At 36.5% G+C, this 20862-nt stretch overlaps 1 protein-coding gene across 1 annotated transcript in view; it reads right to left on the reverse strand.

The window, feature by feature from the left end:
* MRPS35 (mitochondrial ribosomal protein S35) overlaps nt 1-20604 on the reverse strand; it is a 47525-nt gene extending 26921 nt beyond the window's left edge. The window contains exons 1-5 of the mRNA XM_058743259.1: nt 20457-20604; nt 16853-16899; nt 14821-14988; nt 12063-12123; nt 4327-4466 (exon numbers count right to left, since the gene is read on the reverse strand). Of these exons, the coding sequence (XP_058599242.1) occupies nt 4327-4466; nt 12063-12123; nt 14821-14988; nt 16853-16899; nt 20457-20589 (549 nt within the window). The 5' untranslated portion in view covers nt 20590-20604. The remainder of the gene's footprint in view (nt 1-4326; nt 4467-12062; nt 12124-14820; nt 14989-16852; nt 16900-20456) is intronic.
* Between the last annotated feature and the right edge of the window lie 258 nt (nt 20605-20862).

Genomic DNA, 20862 nt, shown 5'->3' on the forward strand with positions numbered 1-20862 from the left:
AAATTTGGTGTGAAATACAGGGGAATTCTGTGAACTATTTTGAAACATTTTCGTAAACCTAAAACTTTTCTAGTTCAAAACAAAACAAAACAAAACCATCAGCTAACCGCCCCATGAGAAAAAAATACCATGTGGATTAAGATTCTTTTAGCAGAGGAAACTAACAGTGGTTTCAAATACTAACTTAGAAGTTACTCCAGCAAGACACTGGAACTGCGATGGTAGGTAGAATGCTCCTGATGAGTAAAAGCAGGGATTTAAGGTTTCTCCAACATGAGATTAGGACAAAGGATCCTAAATAAAATGCTAAGAAAGCAAATCTGCAGTAAAGTAATAGAATGGTGTACTAAGCAATCATCAGGGTTCAGAAATGCTTCAGTAATTGAAAACCTAACAATTACCACGATTCAAAGGAGATCATTCCAAAAATGTGATAGGAACAGGACACACCATTAACATAATAGAGGCTATTATCTCAAACAGAATTACAATTTATACTTAGAGGCTAAACACCAGAAGCACACCCATTGAAGTATAGAACAGGATACGGGACTACATAAACATTATTTTAGAAATTTTATCGAATGAAAAACACAAAAAGAAAAAACAAGCTATAGATATTTAGAAAGGGGAATTAAAACCACTATTGTTTATCATTTATTTCCTGAGAAATCTCTCAAAGAGTGAACTAAAAATTCATAGCATTCAGAATTTGGTCTCTTATTATATATCAATGACCACTAACAGGTATTAGGGCACCTTGGAGACACAGAGGCTGATTCCAGGTCTGGGATAAGGAAAACATAAAGTGAACCTGGGCCATCTTGCACCAGAATGCAAAGAAATTTTCTAATGCTAATAGGATTGTAACAAAAAGACATAGGAACGAATTTAAAATTCCCACCAAAGTTAGGCTATACTTTGAACATCAAAAAGAACAATGATTTTACTTGATCAAAAGTTACTGAATGTACCCACCTACAGATTCCCTGTTCAAGGGAACAGCAAAACAACAACAATAAAAAAAAACTTCACAATGGGGACGGCTTGCTGGCTCAGTCAGTAGAGCATGCGACTCTCGACCTCGGGGTTGTGAGTTCAAGTCTCACATTGGGTATAAAGATTACTAAAAAAAGAAAAAAGCCAAAACAAACAAACAAACAAAAAAAGCCCCAAAAAATTTTGCAACGGAATGATCAGGTTGCTAGCCTTTAAAACAAGTGGTCAGTCTCAGCATACTGAGAATGAGGCAACCAGACTTTACATGCCTGCTCATGTAACACAGTATAAAATACATAACACCATCTATCAATTACTGTTAAAAATACTTCACTGTAATCAGTTCCTTAAATCTAACTTCCAGTTCATAAGAAATACAGTAGGTAAAGAAATAAGGTAAATGACATCAGGACACATTCAGACAAATTCAGAAAGTAGGAAAGGAAACACTATATGACAAAATATCTGTCTTTTAATTTTTTAAATAGTTGCCTTTAACTTTTTTTTTTTTTGTTTATTTTTTGAGAAGGTACAAGCAGGGGAGGGGCAGAGAGCAGGGGACAAAGGATCTGAAGCAGGTTTTGTGCTGACAACAGCGATGTGGGGCTTGAACCCACAAACTGCAAGATCATGACCAGAGCCAAAGTGGATGCTCAACTGACTAAGCCAACCAGGTGCCTTCAAAATATCTGTCTTTTTAATAAGTCATTGTCATGAGAGGGCAGGTGGGGATAGGAGTAGTGAGGTCCTAGGCTGTTCTAGATTTAAAAAGATTTAAGTGACATTATAAACAATCAAACAAGAAAAAGACAAATTACTCAATTAAAAAATGGGCAAAGGATTTGACCAGACATTTCTTCAAAAAGATATACTAACGGTCAATGTGTACATGAAAAGATGCTCCACATCATTAGTCATTAGGAAAATGTAAACCCAAACCACAATGAGCTACCGCTTCCTGCCCATTAGAAAGACCACCAATAGCAATCATTGATGAGGATGTGGAGAAACTGGAACCCTCAAACACTGCTGGTGAAACTGTAACATTGTGCAGCCACTTTGGAAAGCAGCTTGGCAGTTCCTCAAAATGTTAAACATGTAATTACCATATGACCTAGCAATTCATTCCTAGGTATATACCCAAGAGAACTGAAAACACAAGTCCATACAAAAACCTGTACATGAACATTCACAGCAGCATTATTCATAATGGCAAAAAAATGGAAACCCCAATGTTTACCAACTAATGGATGGGTAAATAAAATAGGTTATTGTCCGTAAAATATTTGACTATAAAAATAAATGAAGAACTGATACATGCTACAACAGATGAACACTGAAAAAATTATACTAAGGAAAAGAATACATGTTGTATGATTCATTCATATTAAATGTCAAAAATAGGCAAATCCAGACACAAAACACAGATTAGTAGTTCACAGGGGCTTGGGGATGGTTAAGAGAAGGAAGAAAGGGGAGTGACTGATAATGAATACGGAGTTTCTTTTTATGGTGATAAAAATTTCTGGAGTGAGGCAGTGGTGATGGCTGTATAACTCTGTGAAAATACTAAAAACCACTGAATTGTACATTTAAGAGGATGAATTTTATAGTATATCAATTATATCTCAATAAAGCTGGTACTAAAAAGAAAAAATAAGTATACAAGTAATCAATACAACATCAAAATGGTCAAATGACAAAAAAAAAAAAAGCAATTTGCAAAGTAATAAATTCTCACTCATTAGAATTCAAATACATACAAATTTTAAAAATGAGATATATATATTTACTATTAAATGGCTAGGTAATAATAATATCTAGGTTGGTGAAGGTCCAGGAAAATAGGCTTTCCCACAGTCTGCTTGTTTTTTGTGTTGTGTGTGTGTGTGTGTGTGTTTACATTTCCTGCAGGGATTTTACAATGTATAATTAAAAAAAATTTTTTACTATATATATATATATATATATATATACACACACATATGTATATATATACATACATATATACACATATATATACGTATATATACATATATATATATACATACACACATATATATATATGTGTATGTATATATATATATGTGTATATATATATATAAAAACTTCAAAGGATCTATATCCTTTGACCTGACAGTTCTCCTTTCAGGAAGTTATCCCAGGAACATAGTTAGGAATATACACAAATACTAATCTCTAAGGATAGTCATTACATTGTTCTAATAAAGAATATTGTGAGAAAGTCTAAATATCCCATAATATGGATAACTTAAATATGGTAGATCTATGTTATTGAATAATTCGTTTGTACCTCCCACTTCAGTTTCAGGAAAAGGACTATGTCTGAATTGATCAACATTGTACCCCCAGCCTCAAACACTTTCTTGGCACAAAACAGATCTTGATTTACATGTTATTCTATGCAGCCATTAAAAATAAAGACAAGGGTACCTGGGTGGCTCAGTCTGTTAAGCATCACACACTCAGCTCAGATCATGAGCTGTGAGTTCAAGCCCCGTGTTGGGCTCTGTGCTGACAGCTCAGAGCCTGGAGCCTGCTTCAGATTCTGTGTCTGCATCTCTCGCTCTCTCTCTGCCTTTCCCTGCTGCACGCTCTCTTTCAAAAATAAACAATAAAAAATTTTTTTTTTTAAAAGTGATACTTTTTATGGTGACAGATGGGAACTATACTTATCATAGTGAGTATTTTGTAATGTATACAATTGTCATTAGGCTGTATACCTAAAACTAATACAATAATGTAATGTCAAATATACTCCAATAAAAAAAATTTTTAAATGTTTAAAAACTCTGGAAAAATGTTAATCCATATTGCTAAATAAAAAAGAACAGAGGGGTGCCTGGGTGGCTCAGTTTGTTAAGCATCTGACTTCAGCTCAGGTCATGATCTCACAGTTCATGAGTTTGAGCTTCAGGTTGGGCTCTGGGCTGACAGCTGCTCAGAGCCTGGAGCATGCTTCAGATTCTGTGTCTCCCTTTCTCTCTGACCCTTCCCCACTCATGCTCTTTCTCTCAAAAATAAATAAACATTAAAAAAAAAACCAAACAGATAACTAATCAAAATAATATCATCCTATTAACACACATAAAGGTTGACTGTATATATACTAAAATGAATTCCAATAGTTAATGGTAGTTATCTGTAAGTGGTAGAATTATAGGCAATTTTATAACACTATAAAACACTTGCATATTTTCCAAATCTTCTATGATAAATATGTACCAGTTTTCAATCACACATACAAAATGCTACTTTGCAATAATGTATTGTAATAATTCTTATTTTTAAAAAAATATTTCTTACCCTTAAAGTTACTACTCGTGCTTTGGGGTTTCTAATAGATGGTCCTGCCGAAACATAATCAGCTGTGTCAATTTCAATGGGAAAATGCTTCTCACATTTCTCATCACTGTCTAGTGCAGCTGGCCATTCAGTGCAGAAATCTGAGAATTAAAAAAATTATCTCAAGTAAAGTTTTGCAAGCAACTTCTCATTACAATGTATGCTACCAGACAAAATCAAATTATTGAGGGAGAGGACTCTCTGGTTACATAGAATGAAAGAACAGATTGTCTTCTGCACTGTACAAACACATCATCATTCCTCATCCCTTTTCTTCTTAGACGAACCCTAATTAGGGAATGTAATCAAAGGAATGATTTAGATAGTTCAGGTCTGGTAGGGAGCAGTAAGTTTGGTTAAAAAAGAACTATGACTTTATGTAAGTTTATTATAGCTTTGCCAATGCCTCCTATGGGACAGTTTAATTCCTCCTCACAAACTAAAAGCAAAGAGTTCATAGTGCTCAGAGCATTATTGTTTTTGAGTGATTAGTAATTAGTAGTTACTAGTTAGTAATTCATTCCCAAATGAAAGTTACTAAGGGTCAACTGAAGGCAACTGAAAGAAGCTCTGAAAAAGCTCTTAGAAGAAACTGAGATATGGTCTATATTCTTTCAGAAACTGAGTTGAATAGGGCCTCAAACTGAAACAGGTACAAATGCCTAAGACATTCTTAGATAGATCCTTAACGGTAATTCATGCTTCTTCTATGTGCCTTCTGTGCCAATGGGGCTAAATGGAAAGAGGAAGAGACTTGTCCTCATATTCAGGCAAGATGGCTAGCCTAGAGGAGAGGTGGGACTGGCTCTAGAACGGGGCTACAAAATAAAGTTCCAAGCCCTGTGAACAAGAACACCACACCATCTATCTCCATGGCACAGAGGCATACACTCAGGCCTCAAATGTAGGGATGGGGACTTAAAAGGAAAAGAGCTCACAGCCTCCTGCAGCTATCCGTATCAAGGGACTCTGTAAGTAGGTAGCTGATTTCATTTTGCCCTATTCCTATAAAGTTAGTGTGGTAGAGGGCTCTCAGCTTGAGATGAAAACTTCAGACACCATCAGGTTCCCTTCAATGGAAATTTCACTCATTTTTTTTTTTAAGTTTATTTATTCTAAGTGACAGAGTATGTAAGGGGGGAAGGGTAGAGAGAGGGAGAGAGAATCCCAAGCAGGCTCTGTGCTGCCAAGCACTGAGCCCAACACAGGGCTCGATCCCACAAACTGTGAGATCATGAGCTGAGCCAAAATCAAGACTCAGATCTTAACCAACTGAGCCACCCAGGAGCCCCAAACAACCTCATTCTAAGAATATCTCGAAGTAATCAGTTTCTGAGGTCAAACACATTAGACCTCATGGTCTGTGCTTTCTCCAAAAAGCACAACTGTAGGAAAGGCTGGTCACAGTCACAGGGACACATGGGAACTCTTCCATATGATGATTTAAGGGACAGTAAAAAGTACTTTGTCAATAACATTTCCCAGAGTTAACAATTTTCTTATAGCAGGTACTATATTTAGCTCCCATTTAGGCTTTAATATCAGTCAGCAAAATGTCACTTGGGTTACAGAGACTCTCCAAGCTCTGCAACTAAATATATGTTAGCAAATTAAGTATAGCTCACACCATTCCCTAAACACCCTACTTAAGAGAGCAATACTGAGACACTTTGAGGGGAAAGAAGTATCTCTGCAATTAAAAGCATTCTGACATTTAAATAACATGAAAAGAGCATGATTACTAAAGTTAAATTTCATTCCCATCATGGACTCATTCCAACATTCTGCACTGTAAGATGCAACACTGCCAAGCACTTTATAAGAGACTAGTTTGGAGGATTTTATGAGTTCTTGGGTTTGTACTGAGTCCTTTATTTTTTATAACTTTGAATAAGACATTTCAATAACCAGATGATAATTACAACTTTTAAATTACCGGATTATATGTCTAAAAAACATAGCCAACTGGAAAGTACATAATAGACCCCTATTCATCTGATAGGTAGAGCAATAGACTAGACTTCAGAAGACCTTGGTTTTTACTTAGCTTCTGCCACTGATTATTAAAAGTTTTGGTAAATTACCTAAGTTTCCTGTGCTTCAGATTTTCCACTTGCAAGTTAGATATAAAATCTGAACTGACCTACTTTGAAAGAAAATTGAGAAGAAATACTTAAAAAGCCTTTGAGTTATTTGGAAGATACAATCTAAATCTAGAAGCTGGCAAAAATGTAAAGACAAAATTAAAGAAAGATTAAAGCACCTAAATACTTAAAATACAATGCTACTCTTCTGAATGTGCTTATGAAAGTCTTTAAGAATTATGAAGTATTTTAGAAATACTTCATTAAAAATCAGTTTCTAGATTAGAAATTCACATTTAAAAATGTTTAAAAAGGAGAAAAATGAGTTTTTATCACAGTGTAATATATGCCTTAACTGGCCTTACAAAGGATCAAAAAGTGATATATGCCTTGTCCCAAACAGAGCACAAATTTGGAAAAGTAATCAGTATCACTCTATCACCAGGCACTAATGAAAATAGAAACATACAATCTAGGATAGAAATGTACCCTAACATCCCAAAAGAGAAGACCACATAAATGAAAGGGCACAGGAGAGATTTTTCTTCCCTCACTTCAAGAGTAAAGCCATTATTCCTACTTCTTAAGACTTCTTTATCTCTTCTTACTTTTTTGAATAAAAGGCCCTTCCAAAAGCTCCAATTTCATCATAACCATGATCATTATACTATTTCTCCTTCCAGCATTATCAGGCTGCCTGTGAGGAGTTTTTAAATTTCACTTTCGTTCCTGAAAGTCTTAACAAGTGTATTGAGTATTTATACATCTCCTTTTTAATGAACATGAATTTAAGATTCATGTGAAGGTACGAACACTTGAATTAAACTACACAACCAATCACTAACAGGTATAAACCTAAAACAATTCAAATGTGCTTATTCTGTATGTAGTCCAATGCAAACTACATCAGAAATTAAATCAGAATATGTATACATTATGAAAAGATGCATAAAACTATGAAAAACAATTTTTTTTTGCCTTTACCTCCATGCATGTGGGAAGGAGAGTAAGTGAAATCTATTTCAATCTAGGAATCAATAAATATCGTTCAAATTAATTGTTCAAATTATTGTTCAAATAAATTTAGAACTGGAGATATAACCATGTTCTAGTGATTACCTCTATCTTATGTATATATATACAAAATATGCATATGCTACTGTATTATATAACCATATATATGTAATAAAGAGAGAGAATATATAATGAACATTATGTAGAGAGAATATACAGAAAAATAAGTAAATACACTCTCAGCAAGTAATTACCAGATCTAAACAATGATTAAAAGAGAACACTTCTGAAATGAGGGCCCAGATGGGAAAGAAGAAATATAAGACTATTGCTCTTTATCATCAGCTTTTCTACTACTTGATGTTACCACATCTATATATCACTTACTAAGTTCTTACTCTGCAAAGTATCTGATTACTGACTCCACTGACTCAGCATCCTTCTACATTATCTTCAGTTTGGATTATACTGATTCGTATCCATTGGCAACACTGTAATATTTTCTTCAGTCTTTTCATGGATGCACTGCCTATAATGTAACAGTAAGTCCCTAACCTATTTGAGCAAGGACTATGATTTCTGGTTCTATTTATTATTTATAGACACTTGTAGAGTTGTTTAAGGAAAGGAGAGGAGAAGAGAGGAGAGGAGAGGAGAGGAGAGGAGAGGAGAGGAGAGGAGAGGAGAGGAGAGGAAGGAAAGGAAAGAAAAGAAAAAAGAAGGAAGGAAGGAAGGAAGGAAGGAAGGAAGGAAGGAAGGAAGGAAGGAAGGAAGGAAGGAAGGAAATGGAGGAAGGAAGGAATTTGCAGATTTGACGTCTTCACTGAAAACAACTTGAAAATTTTTGTAAAAAAAGGAAAAATTAGCAATGACTCAGAATATAAGGCTATTTAGTATATTAAAAAAGTATATTAGTATATCTCATCTTTATTGAGATATAAGCGACATAAAACATTGTGTAAGATATATAATGTGTTGATTAGATACACCTATATATATTGCAAAATAATTACAATCGTAACGCTAGCTAATACCTGTATCATGTAATTATCATTTTTGTGCTAAGAATATTTAAGATCTACTCTCCTAGCAACTTTTCATTATATAATACAGTATTAATAACTATAATCACTATTTTGTACATTAGATCCCCAGAACTTACCATAAAACCAGAAGTTTGTATTCTTTCACCAATGTCTCCCTTTTATCCCCCACCTCTCAGTCCCTACTATTTCTGAGTTCAGCTTTTTCAGATTTCACATGTAAGTAAAATCATACACTAACTGTCTTTGTCTTATTTCATTTAGCATAATGCCTTCAAGGTCCATCTATGTTGTCACAAACAGCAGAAGTCCTTCCTTCACAATTAAATACTATTACACACACACCACTTCTTTATCCAATCAACAACTTAGGGTGTTTCCATTTCTTGGCTGTTGTAAATAATGCTGCAGCAAACATGGGAGTGCGGATAGCTCTTCAACACCATGTTTTCATTTCTTCTGATATTTACCCAGAAGTGTGATTGCTGGATCACATGGTAGTTCTAATTTTAATTTTTAAAGCAAACTCCATACTGTACTCCATAGAGGCTGTACCAATTTACATTCCTAATCAACAGTACAAAAGGGTTTCCCTTTTCTCCACATCCTCACCAACACTTGTTATCTCTTGCCTTCTTGATGACAGCCATTTCTAGCAGGTGAAAGGTAGCTCCTAGTGGTTGTGATTTGCATTTCCGTGATTAGTGATGCTGAGCATCTTTTCCTGTGCCCACTGATGATGTGTAGGTCTTTCTTGGAAAGATGTCTATTCAAGTCCTCTGCCCATTTTTTAATCAAATTATTTGGGCTATTTTGGTGTTATGTAAGTTCTTCATATATTTTGGACATTAACCTTTCATCAGATATATCATTTGTAAACACCTTCTCCCATTCAGTAAGGCTGCCTTTTCAATTTGTTGATGTTTCCTTCATTGAGCAAAAGCTTTTTATTTTGGTGGTCTCAACAGTTTATTTTAACTTTATTTCCCTTCTTGAGGAGACCTATTGAGAAACATATTGCTAAGGTCAATGTCCAAGACACAATTGCCTATGTTTTCTTTAAGGAATTTTATGGTTTCAGGTCTACATTTACATCTTTAACCCATTCTGAGTTAATTTTTTTGTATGGCGTAAGAAAGTGGTCCAGTTTCATTCTTCTGCATGTAGTTGTCTAGTTTTCCCAGCACCATTTATTGAGGAGATTGTCTTTTCCCCATTGCATAATTCTTGCCTCCAGATGAACTGACCATATAATATAAGCATGGGCTTATTTCTGGGCTATCTTGTTCCATTGATCTATGTGTCTATTTTTGTGCCAATATCATACTGTATTGATTACTACAGCTTATAGTATATCTTGAAATCTTGAGACTGTGATACCTCCAGCTTTGGTCTTTCTCAAGATTGCTTTGGTTAGTCAGGGCCTTTTGTGGTTCCATACAAATTTTAGGATTCTTTGTTCTACCTCTTGAAAAATGTTGTTGGTATTTTGATAGGGATTATATTGAATCTGTAGTTTCTTTTGGGTAGTATGGACATTTTAACAATATTAATTCTTCAAATCCACTGCTTACATTTTTAATTGGATTGTCTGGTTTATTTTGCTATTGAATTATAGAAGTTCTTTATTTTTGGGGGATATAAACCTCTGACCTGAGGTTTGCAAACATTTTCTCACATTCTGTAGGTTGCCTTTATATTTTGCCAAAGGTTTTCTTCACTGTGCAGTAGCTTTTTAGTTTGATATAGTCCCACTTGTTTTTACTTTTGTCTTTGCTATTCGTATCAAATCCAAAAAATTATTGAAGACCCATGTCAAGCAGCTTACTGCCTATGTTTCTTCCCATTTTGTTTTGTTAATGGGATACATATTACATTGCTTGATTTTTGAGTATGTTGAACCATCCTTGCATCCCTGAAATAAATCCCACTTGGTCAGACACAATCCTTTTAATGTACTGTTGAATTTGGTTTGGTAATATTTTGGTGAGGATTTTTCTATGTTAATCAAGGATGTTGGCCTATGATACTTTTCTTGTAGTATCCTTGTCTTCTTTTGGTTATCAGGGTAATGTTGGCCTCATAAAATGAATTTGGAAGTGTTCCCTCCTCTTCTTTTTTTTTGGAAGAACTTGAGAAGTACTGGTATTACCTCTTTAAATGATTAGAATTACCAGTAAAGCCACCTAATCCTGGACTTTTTTTTGTTGATTTCTTTTTTGTTTTTTCTCTAATGTTTTTATTTATTTGAGAGAGTGCATGAGCACAGGGAAAGGGCCACGAGAGAGGGAGAGACAGAATCCCTAGCAGGCTCCATACTGTCAGTACAGAGCCCGACGTGGGGCTCAACTTCATGAACTATGAGACCATGACCTGAGCCAAAATCAGAGTTGGACATTTAACAGACTGAGTCACCCAGGTGCCCCATGTTGGGAGGTTCTTGATCACCGATTCAATCTCCTTACTAGTAATTAGTCTGTTCACATTTTCTCTTTCTTCATGATTCAGTCTTGGTAGATTGTATGTTTCTAGAAATTTATCCATTTCTTCTAAGTTGTCAAATTAGTTGGCAAGTAATTGTTCACAGTAGTCCTTATGATCCTTTATGTTTCTGAGATATCAATTGTAATGTCTCCTTTCATTTGCAATTTATTTGAGTCCTCTTTTTTCTTGGTGTGTCTAGTTAAAGGTTTGTGTATGTTGTTTATCTCTTCAAAACACCAGCTCTTAGTTTCACTGATCTTTTTTCTTCCCTTTTTAGTCTGTACTTCGATTCTAATCTTTAGTCCCTTCTTTCTACTACCTTTGGGCTTAGATCTTTTTCTGGTTCCTTGAGGTATATATTAGGTGTGTATTTGGGATCTCTCTTTCTTTCTTAATGCATGCTATCAGCTTCCGTTTTAGAAATGCTTTTGTTACATCCCGACAGTTTGGGTATGTTCTGTTTCCATTTTCATTTGTCTCAAGATTTAAAAAATTTTTCTTTTGATTTCTTCTTTGAACCAATGGTTGTTTAGGGGCATGTTGTTCAATTTCCATATATTTGTGAATTTTCCAGTTTTCTTCTTGTTATAGATTTCCAGTTTTATTCCAGGGTAGTCAGAGAAGATGCCTAATGTGACTTCAGTATTTTAAAATTTGTTACAACTTGTCTTGTGGCCTACCACGTGATCTATCCTGGAGAATGTTTCCTGTGTGCTTGAGAAGAATGTGTGTATTCTGCTTCTGTTGGATCAAATTCTGTAAACGTCTGTTAAACACATCTGGTCTAATATATAGTTTACATCCAGTGTTTCTTTACTGATTTTCTGTCTGGATGACCTATCTATTGTTGAAATAGAGTCCTCTCTATTGGAGTCCTCTACTGTTGTACTGCTATCTGTTTCTCCCTTCAGTTCTGTTAATACTTGCTTTATATATTTAGGTGCTACTATTTTAGGTGCATAAACATTTACGGATGTTGTATTCTCTTGATAAACTGACTCTTTTATCATTAGAAATGAGATTATTTTATTCAAAGTCAGTATTAACTTCATATACTAAAACAATCACTTACCTTTAAGAGCTTCACAGTGCTTTTTAATTGCTACAGGTGTCAAATGCAAAAAATTGGGGATCTAAAAGTGGAGAAATTTAAAGGATAAATTAGCCTAATGTCTCAAAAACATAAAGACAATGTTATCCTAATACTAAATCCTAAGCCCAACAAACTTTGTAATAAATAAAACCTAGTTTTTATAATATTAATTCTATTTCACATGTGTTGTGAATTTAGGAAACGAATTCCTTGAAATATAGATTCATGATGTATCTTATGATGATGATAGTGGGAAAAAATAAATGCTGTTTTTATAGTACTCTTCCTGCCATAATCTATAGATCTACATATTTTCCTTATAAAATTGAAAGGATTTAAGGACACACATTATTGTTTAATCATCCAAATTCCCCTGGAATACACAGCATGGTGCTATATTTTCCACTTTGTACTTAACAGACATTTTATAAACTGAATAAATGAAGCTAGCAAGTCTTTACAGTAAATGAAATATGGTATACATTGAAGATGATATATATTAGGAGCGCATTCACAGGGCCAATGGAAATTTAGGAAAGACCAAAGATATGAATCCTTCAAATAAATAATTAAGATTTCCTACCCTATTTCTTGAATAATGTTAAGCATCTGAAGAGAAAATTTAGTTTTAAAGAAACTCATTTGGACAGAAAATTTGAACAAGTAGAAATTTACTCCAAATATTATGCTTGGAATCTTGAGCGCTGATCAGAAATGTTTATTTTAATTAAGAGAAAAGAGACACTGAAAATGGAAATTATGGGGTAGGTGACTTTATTTTCTATACCTCTATTGTTTAAAAATGAAAATATAGTCTCTCAAAATCATAGAAGTATAAAAATAGCTAATACGTCCATAGAATTTATATTGGCACTGCTTCATGTACTCTGTATATATTAGCTTGGTTACTAAGCTTACCCAATAGCACTCCCTAGGAATACATCACATCACTGGACTAATAATATATATTGTTGATTCTTTTTTATAACTATAGTTCATTTATTTATTTTGAGAGAGCGCACACACATGCATGCATGCTAAAGAGACAGCAGGGGAGAGGCAGAGAGAGAGACAGAGAGACAATCTCAAGCAGGCTCTGTGGGGCTCAAATTCACATATCATGAGGTTATGACCTGAGCAGAAATCAAGAGTCAGATACTTAACCAACTAAGCTACCCAGACATCCCTATATAGTTGATTCTTAAAAAGGATGGCATACATTAAATGTTTGGATTTTTATGTTTATTAAAATATCATTCACAACCATTAGCATTATTACAGATATATTCCTAGCCTCTCTCACCTAGTGGTATCTTCCAAAGGCCTTTTCTTTAAACTAAGTTCTTTTCTTTCACTTGAAGAAAAGATTAGTTTCCTCAATGTCTGTTTTTTTACATGTCTTGTAACATTCACATTTCCAAGTTTCATTTACTCATCTCTACCAGGAGACAACTCCTCCATTGTACCATCTCATTTTTTTATCATCACCTTTCAGCAAATTTTTTTTTTCAAGATTCTCATATATATGCTAAGTGAAATAGGCCAGAAAAAGACAAATACCATATGATTTCACTTATATGTGAACAAAACAAAAAGCAGAAACAGACCCATAAATACAGAGAACTGATGGTTGCCAGAGGGAAGGGGCATGGAAGGATAAGAGAAACAGGTGAAGGGGGGTGGGGGAGACAGGCTTCCACTATGGAATAAGTAAGTCATAGGGCTAAAAGAGCACAGAAATATACTCAACAGTATTTTAACAGTGTTGTATGGTAACAGATGGCAGCTACAGTTGTGGTGAGCACAGTGTAACACACAGATTATGGAATCACTATGTTGTACACCTGAGACTAATGTAACATGGCGTGTCAACTATACTTCACTTAAAAACAAAAAAAAAGAAGAAAAAGACTCTCATATAGTGGAAAACACAGTTCACCAATGACTACTGTACATAACAGGAACCATCTAAGATATGCATTCTCAGGCTAAGCATATTCCTATTTTCTTTAAAAAAGCTTACAGTTCATAAATCATTATAGATGCTACCAACTGAAGCATTTAATATGATGTATTTTGCTTCAAGAAATAAAGAAGTTTAAGGACTATAACAATATTAAATAATATTTTACCTTTCTGGATAGAAAAGTTTTAAAATCTCTCTCTTAAAAGATTTCAGGGGCGCCTGGGTGGCTCAGTCGGTTAAGTGTCCGACTTTGGCTCAGGTCATGATCTCATGATCTGTGAGTTTGAGCCCTGCGTCGGGCTCTGTGCTGACAGCTCAGAGCCTGGAACCTGCTTCAGATTCTGTGTCTCCCTCTCTCTTTGCTCCTCCCCCACTTGCACCCTGTCTCTCTCTCTCTCTCTCAAAATAATAAACATTAAAAAAAAAAAAAAGATTTCAGACCCCAATTCTCATTCTCAAATTAGGTTATTTCACTTTCCTTAGTTCCACTTGAAAGATACAAAACCAAAAAGATATAATAGAGAAGAAAAAGCCAAAAGGGAAGCCACTGGACCAATTAATTATATTCTTAAATGCCTAGGATTCTTTGAATCTTCTTTACCATGGATAATCAGAATATATCATCCATTATGAACTGAAAAAAAAATTCAACTAAAACACAATAAGCTGCTACATACTGAACCTTGAAGTACAAGGCAGGGTAGGCATGGGAAGAGGATCAGCATTTATTTAGATATAAAAGTTAGCCAATAAAACAGTAACTTATCTTACCTTTAAAAGTTCTAGATTTCCCTCCTTTGCCATGGGCACCCCCCTTTTTACTGGATAACCCATTCGAACAGGAAGAGGTACAGCAGAGGGTTTAAATGGTGCTGCAACAGGATAGACACTAGGCCAGTCCAGGTCAACAGTCATTTTCTCTGTCCTAGGAGGTAATGCCTAAGGAATATAAAATAGTTACATATTTTAAATATGAACATGATCTTTAATCTCAGAGCAAAAAAACTGAAATCAAGAGAAACATAAGCAGAATAGCAACCTTCATAAAATCTGACCTTGCACAAAGCTGCCGCTATTCAAATGTAAAAACACCAAACCTATCTAATATTTTTGCTTTGTTTCTGCAAACCCTCTGGGAAGGATCCCCTTGAATAGCACACATGTCCTTTACTAAAAATTTATTTCTATGGATTTACTCAGACTTTTAGCAAACTTTTTACATTTTGTTTGTGAAAGAGTAACAATGTATTTTGAAATACAGATCTTCCTCAACTTACAATGGGTTAATGTCCTGATAAACCCATCCTAAGTTGAAAATACTGTAAGTCAAAAATGCATCAATACACCTGACATACTGAGCAAGCTTAGTGTAGCCTCCTTTAAATGTGCTCATAACACTTAAGCCTACATTTGGGTAAAATCACCTAACACAAAGCCTATTTGATAATAAAGTGTTGAATATGTCATATAACATATTGAATACTGTACTGCAAGTGAAAAAAAAGAATGGTTATATGGGTACAGAATAGTTGTTTAGGGTATTGGTTACTTATGCTCATGACTGTGTGGCTGACTGGGAGCTATGGCTCACTGTCGCTGCTGTGAAACTAAAGTTTCGTACAATGTAATGCTAGTCCAGGAAAAGATCAAAATTTAAAATTCCAAGTACAGTTTCTACTGAATGCGTACTGGTTTCCACCACCATAAAGTTGAAAAATCGTAAGCTGAACCACAGTAGGCTGGTGACTACCTACAGTTTTTAGAACTTCTTTGATGGAAGCCAGGACATGAAGGGATACTGAAAATTTGGAAATAAAGGAAATAAGAAATGAATAACAAGAGCTTGGAAATAAGTAAATTAGGGTGAAATTAGCTGAATAAATACATAATAAGAAATTATGACTCCGTCCCAGAGGATAGCTATATGATAGTTTAGTCAATCACATTAACATACACATATTTTTTTAAAAACTGTATTCATTGGAGCGCCTGGGTGGCTCAGTCGGTTAAGCATCCAACTTTAGCTCAGGTCATGATCTCGCGGTTCGTGAGTTCGAGCCCCGCGTTGGGCTCTGTGCTGACAGCTCGGATCCTGGAGCCTGTTTCAGATTCTGTGTCTCCCTCTCTCTCGCTCTCTGACCCTCTCCCGTTCATGCTCTGTCTCTCTCTGTCTCAAAAATAAATAAACGTTAAAAAAAATTTTTTTTTAAATAAAAAAAAATAAAAACTGTATTTATTAGAAGGGCATGGCCAGCATACATAAGAAGGGTTGAAGAAAGCAAAACTTTGCAATGCCAAACAAAGCAATATCAAAACCAGTGTAGTGTATGTCCTAGAAGCAGGGGATATTCCTGTGAAAATAACTACTCTAGATAATTATAATTCGGTGCAATTTAGCCATTTAACTTCCATCTAATAACATGCCTCTGTTCATACTCAACAAGTGACCTAATAATTTGGATTCTTCCATAGAGTTGCCGACAGGGTAAAGCCAAACTGGGTTAGATTAATATACACATCCCAGACTTCATGATTATTAAAGGAATCATCAAAAATAAGTCTATATTCTAGTTTATATACCTATTTCCTGGGAGTATATGAGTGAGCTCACCTCTCAAAGATCCATTCTTGGAGTACTGACAAAAACCAGTCCTGACTGCAGACAAGGCTCTGGCAGCCACCATGTAAACACCCCCTTTGAAAGCCTTGTTTGGCAGCACCCTTCTGCCTCATCATGAATATCTGTCTCATTTTAGAACTTCAGAAACCATTATGATAGTATATAGTAGACAACATTGTTTACCTTTCTTCTCAGTGGTCTTTCATATCTGGATGTTCTGCCTGCTGTACCTAGAAGACAACATAATAGTTACAGAGAACTGTATAATGCAGACTGTTCAACACTGATGATGATCCTGTAACTCTCAGATAATTTCAGGTATTCAGTAATACAAAAAGGAAACAATAATCCATTTTCTGTGAGCTTGGGACTAACTCATCTTAATGAAAATGAAAAGTCAGAAATAGTTAAGAAAATTCCCAAGTTATTTAAACATAAAGTATATTGTGACTGATGATATAGTGAATTTATCATCTAATGAAATATTTTCAATAAATTCTAAAGTCCATAGTCAAATTAACTCACTTTCCCAAGTTAAAACATCTAGTTAGAAATAACTATGTTGCATTTTTAAAGATAACTGATTTGAATTTTTTTTTTTTTTAACGTTTATTATTTTGAGAGAGAGAACATGAGCGGGGGAGGGACAGAGAGAGAAAGAGGGAGGCACAGAATACGAAGCAGGCTCCAGGCTCTGAGCTGTCAGCCACAGAGCCCGATGCAGGGCTGGAACTCATGGACCACGAGATCATGACCTGAGCCAAAGTGGGATGCTTAACCGACTGAGCCACCTAGGTGCCCCCAGAACTGCCAGTGTTACAATAATGCCAATAATAGTAAAACTCATAGCCGTTCCTAATAAATCACATACCTATAGAAGAGGGCAAATTACTTACAGTATATACCTTCCATAATACTACCTTATGCCTCTCTAAATAAATGTTTTGCTACATTGCAGTAATAATGGCTATAATTATTTAGCACTTCCACATGCCACACACTATGCTACATACTTTTCACTCTTATCTCATTTAATCTTATTGTTCACAATAACTGTTAAGTACTATTATTATCCTTATTTAGAGGTCATTTACAGCCAAGAAAACTAAGGATCGAAGAGTCAGGGTGACAATAGCACAGCACACAAGACTCTTCACACTCTGAACCACTTCTATCTCTAACTTCATCTCCCTTCACAAGGTCCCACAGTTACACTGAACTTCTAGTACCAGACCCTTTGGACTTTCTCCAAACCTAATGTTTTCTCTACCTGGAATGTGCCTCCTTTCCCTCTGCCTGGTTTCTGTCTTCAGCTGACAAATCTTTTTTTTTTTTTTTTTTAATTTTTTTAAAAAATGTTTATTTATTTTTTAGAGAGACAAAGTATGAGCAGGGGAGGGGCAGAAAGAGAGGGAGACACAGAATCTGAAGCAGGTTCCAGGCTCTGAGCTGTCAGCAGAGCCTGACATGGGACTCAAACCTGTGAACTGTGAGATCATGACCTGAACTGAAGTCAGATGCTTAGTTGAGCCACCCAGGCACCCCTTCATCGGACAAATTCTTATTCATTCTGTGATAGTAATTCATTTATTCATTCAAAAATAATTTCAGTGATATTGTGTACCAGAAACTGAGAAAGCAGCAATGAGCAAGAGAAACACAGACCCTGCTCTCACAGAATGTAGAGGTTGTCAAATAAGATAACTATTTATCAAGTAATTTCAATAAAGTCATAAATATTAATGACAACAAATAGCAGGGGACCAAACTCAATTAGTTGGGGGAAATCTCCCTGAAGAACTGGACTTTAAGCTAAAACCTTAAGGATGAGCAGGAGGTAACCCTGGGAACAGGCAAGTGAGAGAAAGTATCCTATGAAGAAAGGGGAAATGGAAAATCAATATTAAAAAGTTCAGTATGGTTGAAATTTAAGAAGAGAACAGAAAATGCACTGAGAAAAGAGGCTGGAAATATTCAATAGGCACCTCAACTATAACACATCATTGACAGAGCTCTTGATTTCTTATTCCAGTCTTCCCAATCCCTGTAAATGATATCTCCATTCATCCAATTGCTCAGGACAAAAATCTAACAAGCTTCCTAAGACTTTTCCTCATGCCTCATAAAATACCAAATCCATCAGTAAGTCCTCTTAGCTATACCTTCAAAATATATCCCACATTCAACCACACCGACTTCTCTGCTATCACCTCAATCTAACTCACCATCATTTCATTTGGACTACTGCAATAGCTTCCAAACTGATCTCTCCTGGATTCCATTCTTTTCCCCCTAAAGTTGGGTCTCCATACCGCAGTCAGTGATCTTTTAAAAGATAAATTACATTGTATCACTTCTGTGTTCAAAACCTTCCAGTATAATACCAAACTTATAATAAAATCCAAGCCAAATGCCTAAAAGCCTTTGGGGGATCAGATCATTACTTACCAGTCTCCTGAGTTCACTCACCTCCAAGTTGACTTTCTTTCTGTTCCTTGATCACACCCCTAAGCTCCTTTTCACTCCTGGTCCCTTGCAGTTGCAGTTCCCTCCACACACAAACACATACACACCACCACCGGTTCTGCTCAAACGTCACTTCTCCGGGGAGGTCTTTCCTGACTACCCAATCTTTTCCTACTCTATAACCAGTACTCCTCCAATCCATCGTTCTCAATACCCTGCTTTATTTTTCTTCATAGCACTAATCACCACCTGACATTGTACTGACATTGTTTTGTTTATAGTTGGATTTCCTAAAAGAATGTAAACTTCATTAGGTGAGAGACCTTGCTATAACCCTGTGTAACACTACCTAGCACACAGTACAGAAGGAATAAAAAAATCTAATAAAAGAGCCATGTATTAAGACTACGGAGCCACTCTGACAAGTTAAGGAATTTATCACATCTTAAGCAATGAGAAACCTTTTCCTGATTTTGAACAAGGGAGTGGCAAGCTAAGATTCTTTTTGAATACTTCACTCTGATTGCTGTGAGAATTCAATGTAGGAGAGCAAGGGCAGAAACAGGGAGCAGTAAAGAAACTACTGTAAAAGTGAGAGATGGTGGCCTAGACTAAACTGTTGGTTATATGAAAATGAGAGATGTTTTAGAAGGTATCATGGATAGTACAGGACATGCCTCCTTCCTAAGCTTTCCGTGACTCTTGTGAGCTCATCCTCAAAACCCCTCTGTTACTCTATTCATGCTTCCATTACAACACCTCATACTTCACAGTATGATTCCGTTAACAAATCTGTCTTTTCCACAGACTCCTCCAAGGCAAGAACGGTATCTTGAATGAAGGTTATCTCAATAATGCCTGTTGAATGAAGGTCATCCCATTTGGTGGCATAGCTAAGGCTGGAATTCAGAGCTGCAGTTTGCTCAGGGACAACTGTATGCTTCTCTTAACGTTCGAGAAAATCCGTGGTTCAACACTGCCCAACAAACATCACCGAGCACTAGCAACTGGAGTGACCCCGTGCCAAAGGCCGCGCAAGGGAGCACCAGGAAGCGCGCAGGTGACGGGGGAGGGAGGGAGCAAGCTCGCCACGCCCAGAGCATCCAGAAGCAGAAATCGGCGACTAGGAACCCGGCGACACGGGCGCAGAGGTCAGACCCACACCTGCGGCTTTCCTACTGGGAGGACCAGCGGCAGGCTAGCAGAGGACGTACCGGCTTTCCCCCAGGCGGCAGGGCCTCTGCCACCGCGGTGGCCATCATGGATTCGGTATGCCGCCCTCTCTCCCCCAAAGCCCGGAGGCGACGCAACAGACACTCACGCGGGCTTGGTATCGCAGAGCGGGTGGCCGGAGACACGGCGGTGCAGAAGGCACGCAGGGTCCTGGCCGCTGGCTGCAGGGCCCTGGCCGCTGGCTGCAGGACCAGCCACGCGGGGAGTGTGGCGGCCGCCATGGCTGAGACGACGGCAAGCCGGATGGGACAAGCGCAGCCTGGCGTTAAGGGGAGGGTGTGCGGCCGCTACCGCGCAGGTTCTCTTCGGCTTGCCCCGCCCCCAGGGGGAAGAAACAGAAAACACGTGGGCCTGCAAACTCAGAGCTGGAGTTAAATGTGCAAGAAGGTAGCCCCCAAATAGGAAAAAGTAATGAAAACAACAAGGTTGAAAAAGGAATCGAAGCGGTCAGTCCAAAGAGGAGCGTAAGAGACGAGGGACATGTGGCTTACAGA

The sequence above is a fragment of the Neofelis nebulosa genome, chromosome 8 (genome assembly GCF_028018385.1).
Source record: "Neofelis nebulosa isolate mNeoNeb1 chromosome 8, mNeoNeb1.pri, whole genome shotgun sequence".
Taxonomy (NCBI): domain Eukaryota; kingdom Metazoa; phylum Chordata; class Mammalia; order Carnivora; family Felidae; genus Neofelis; species Neofelis nebulosa.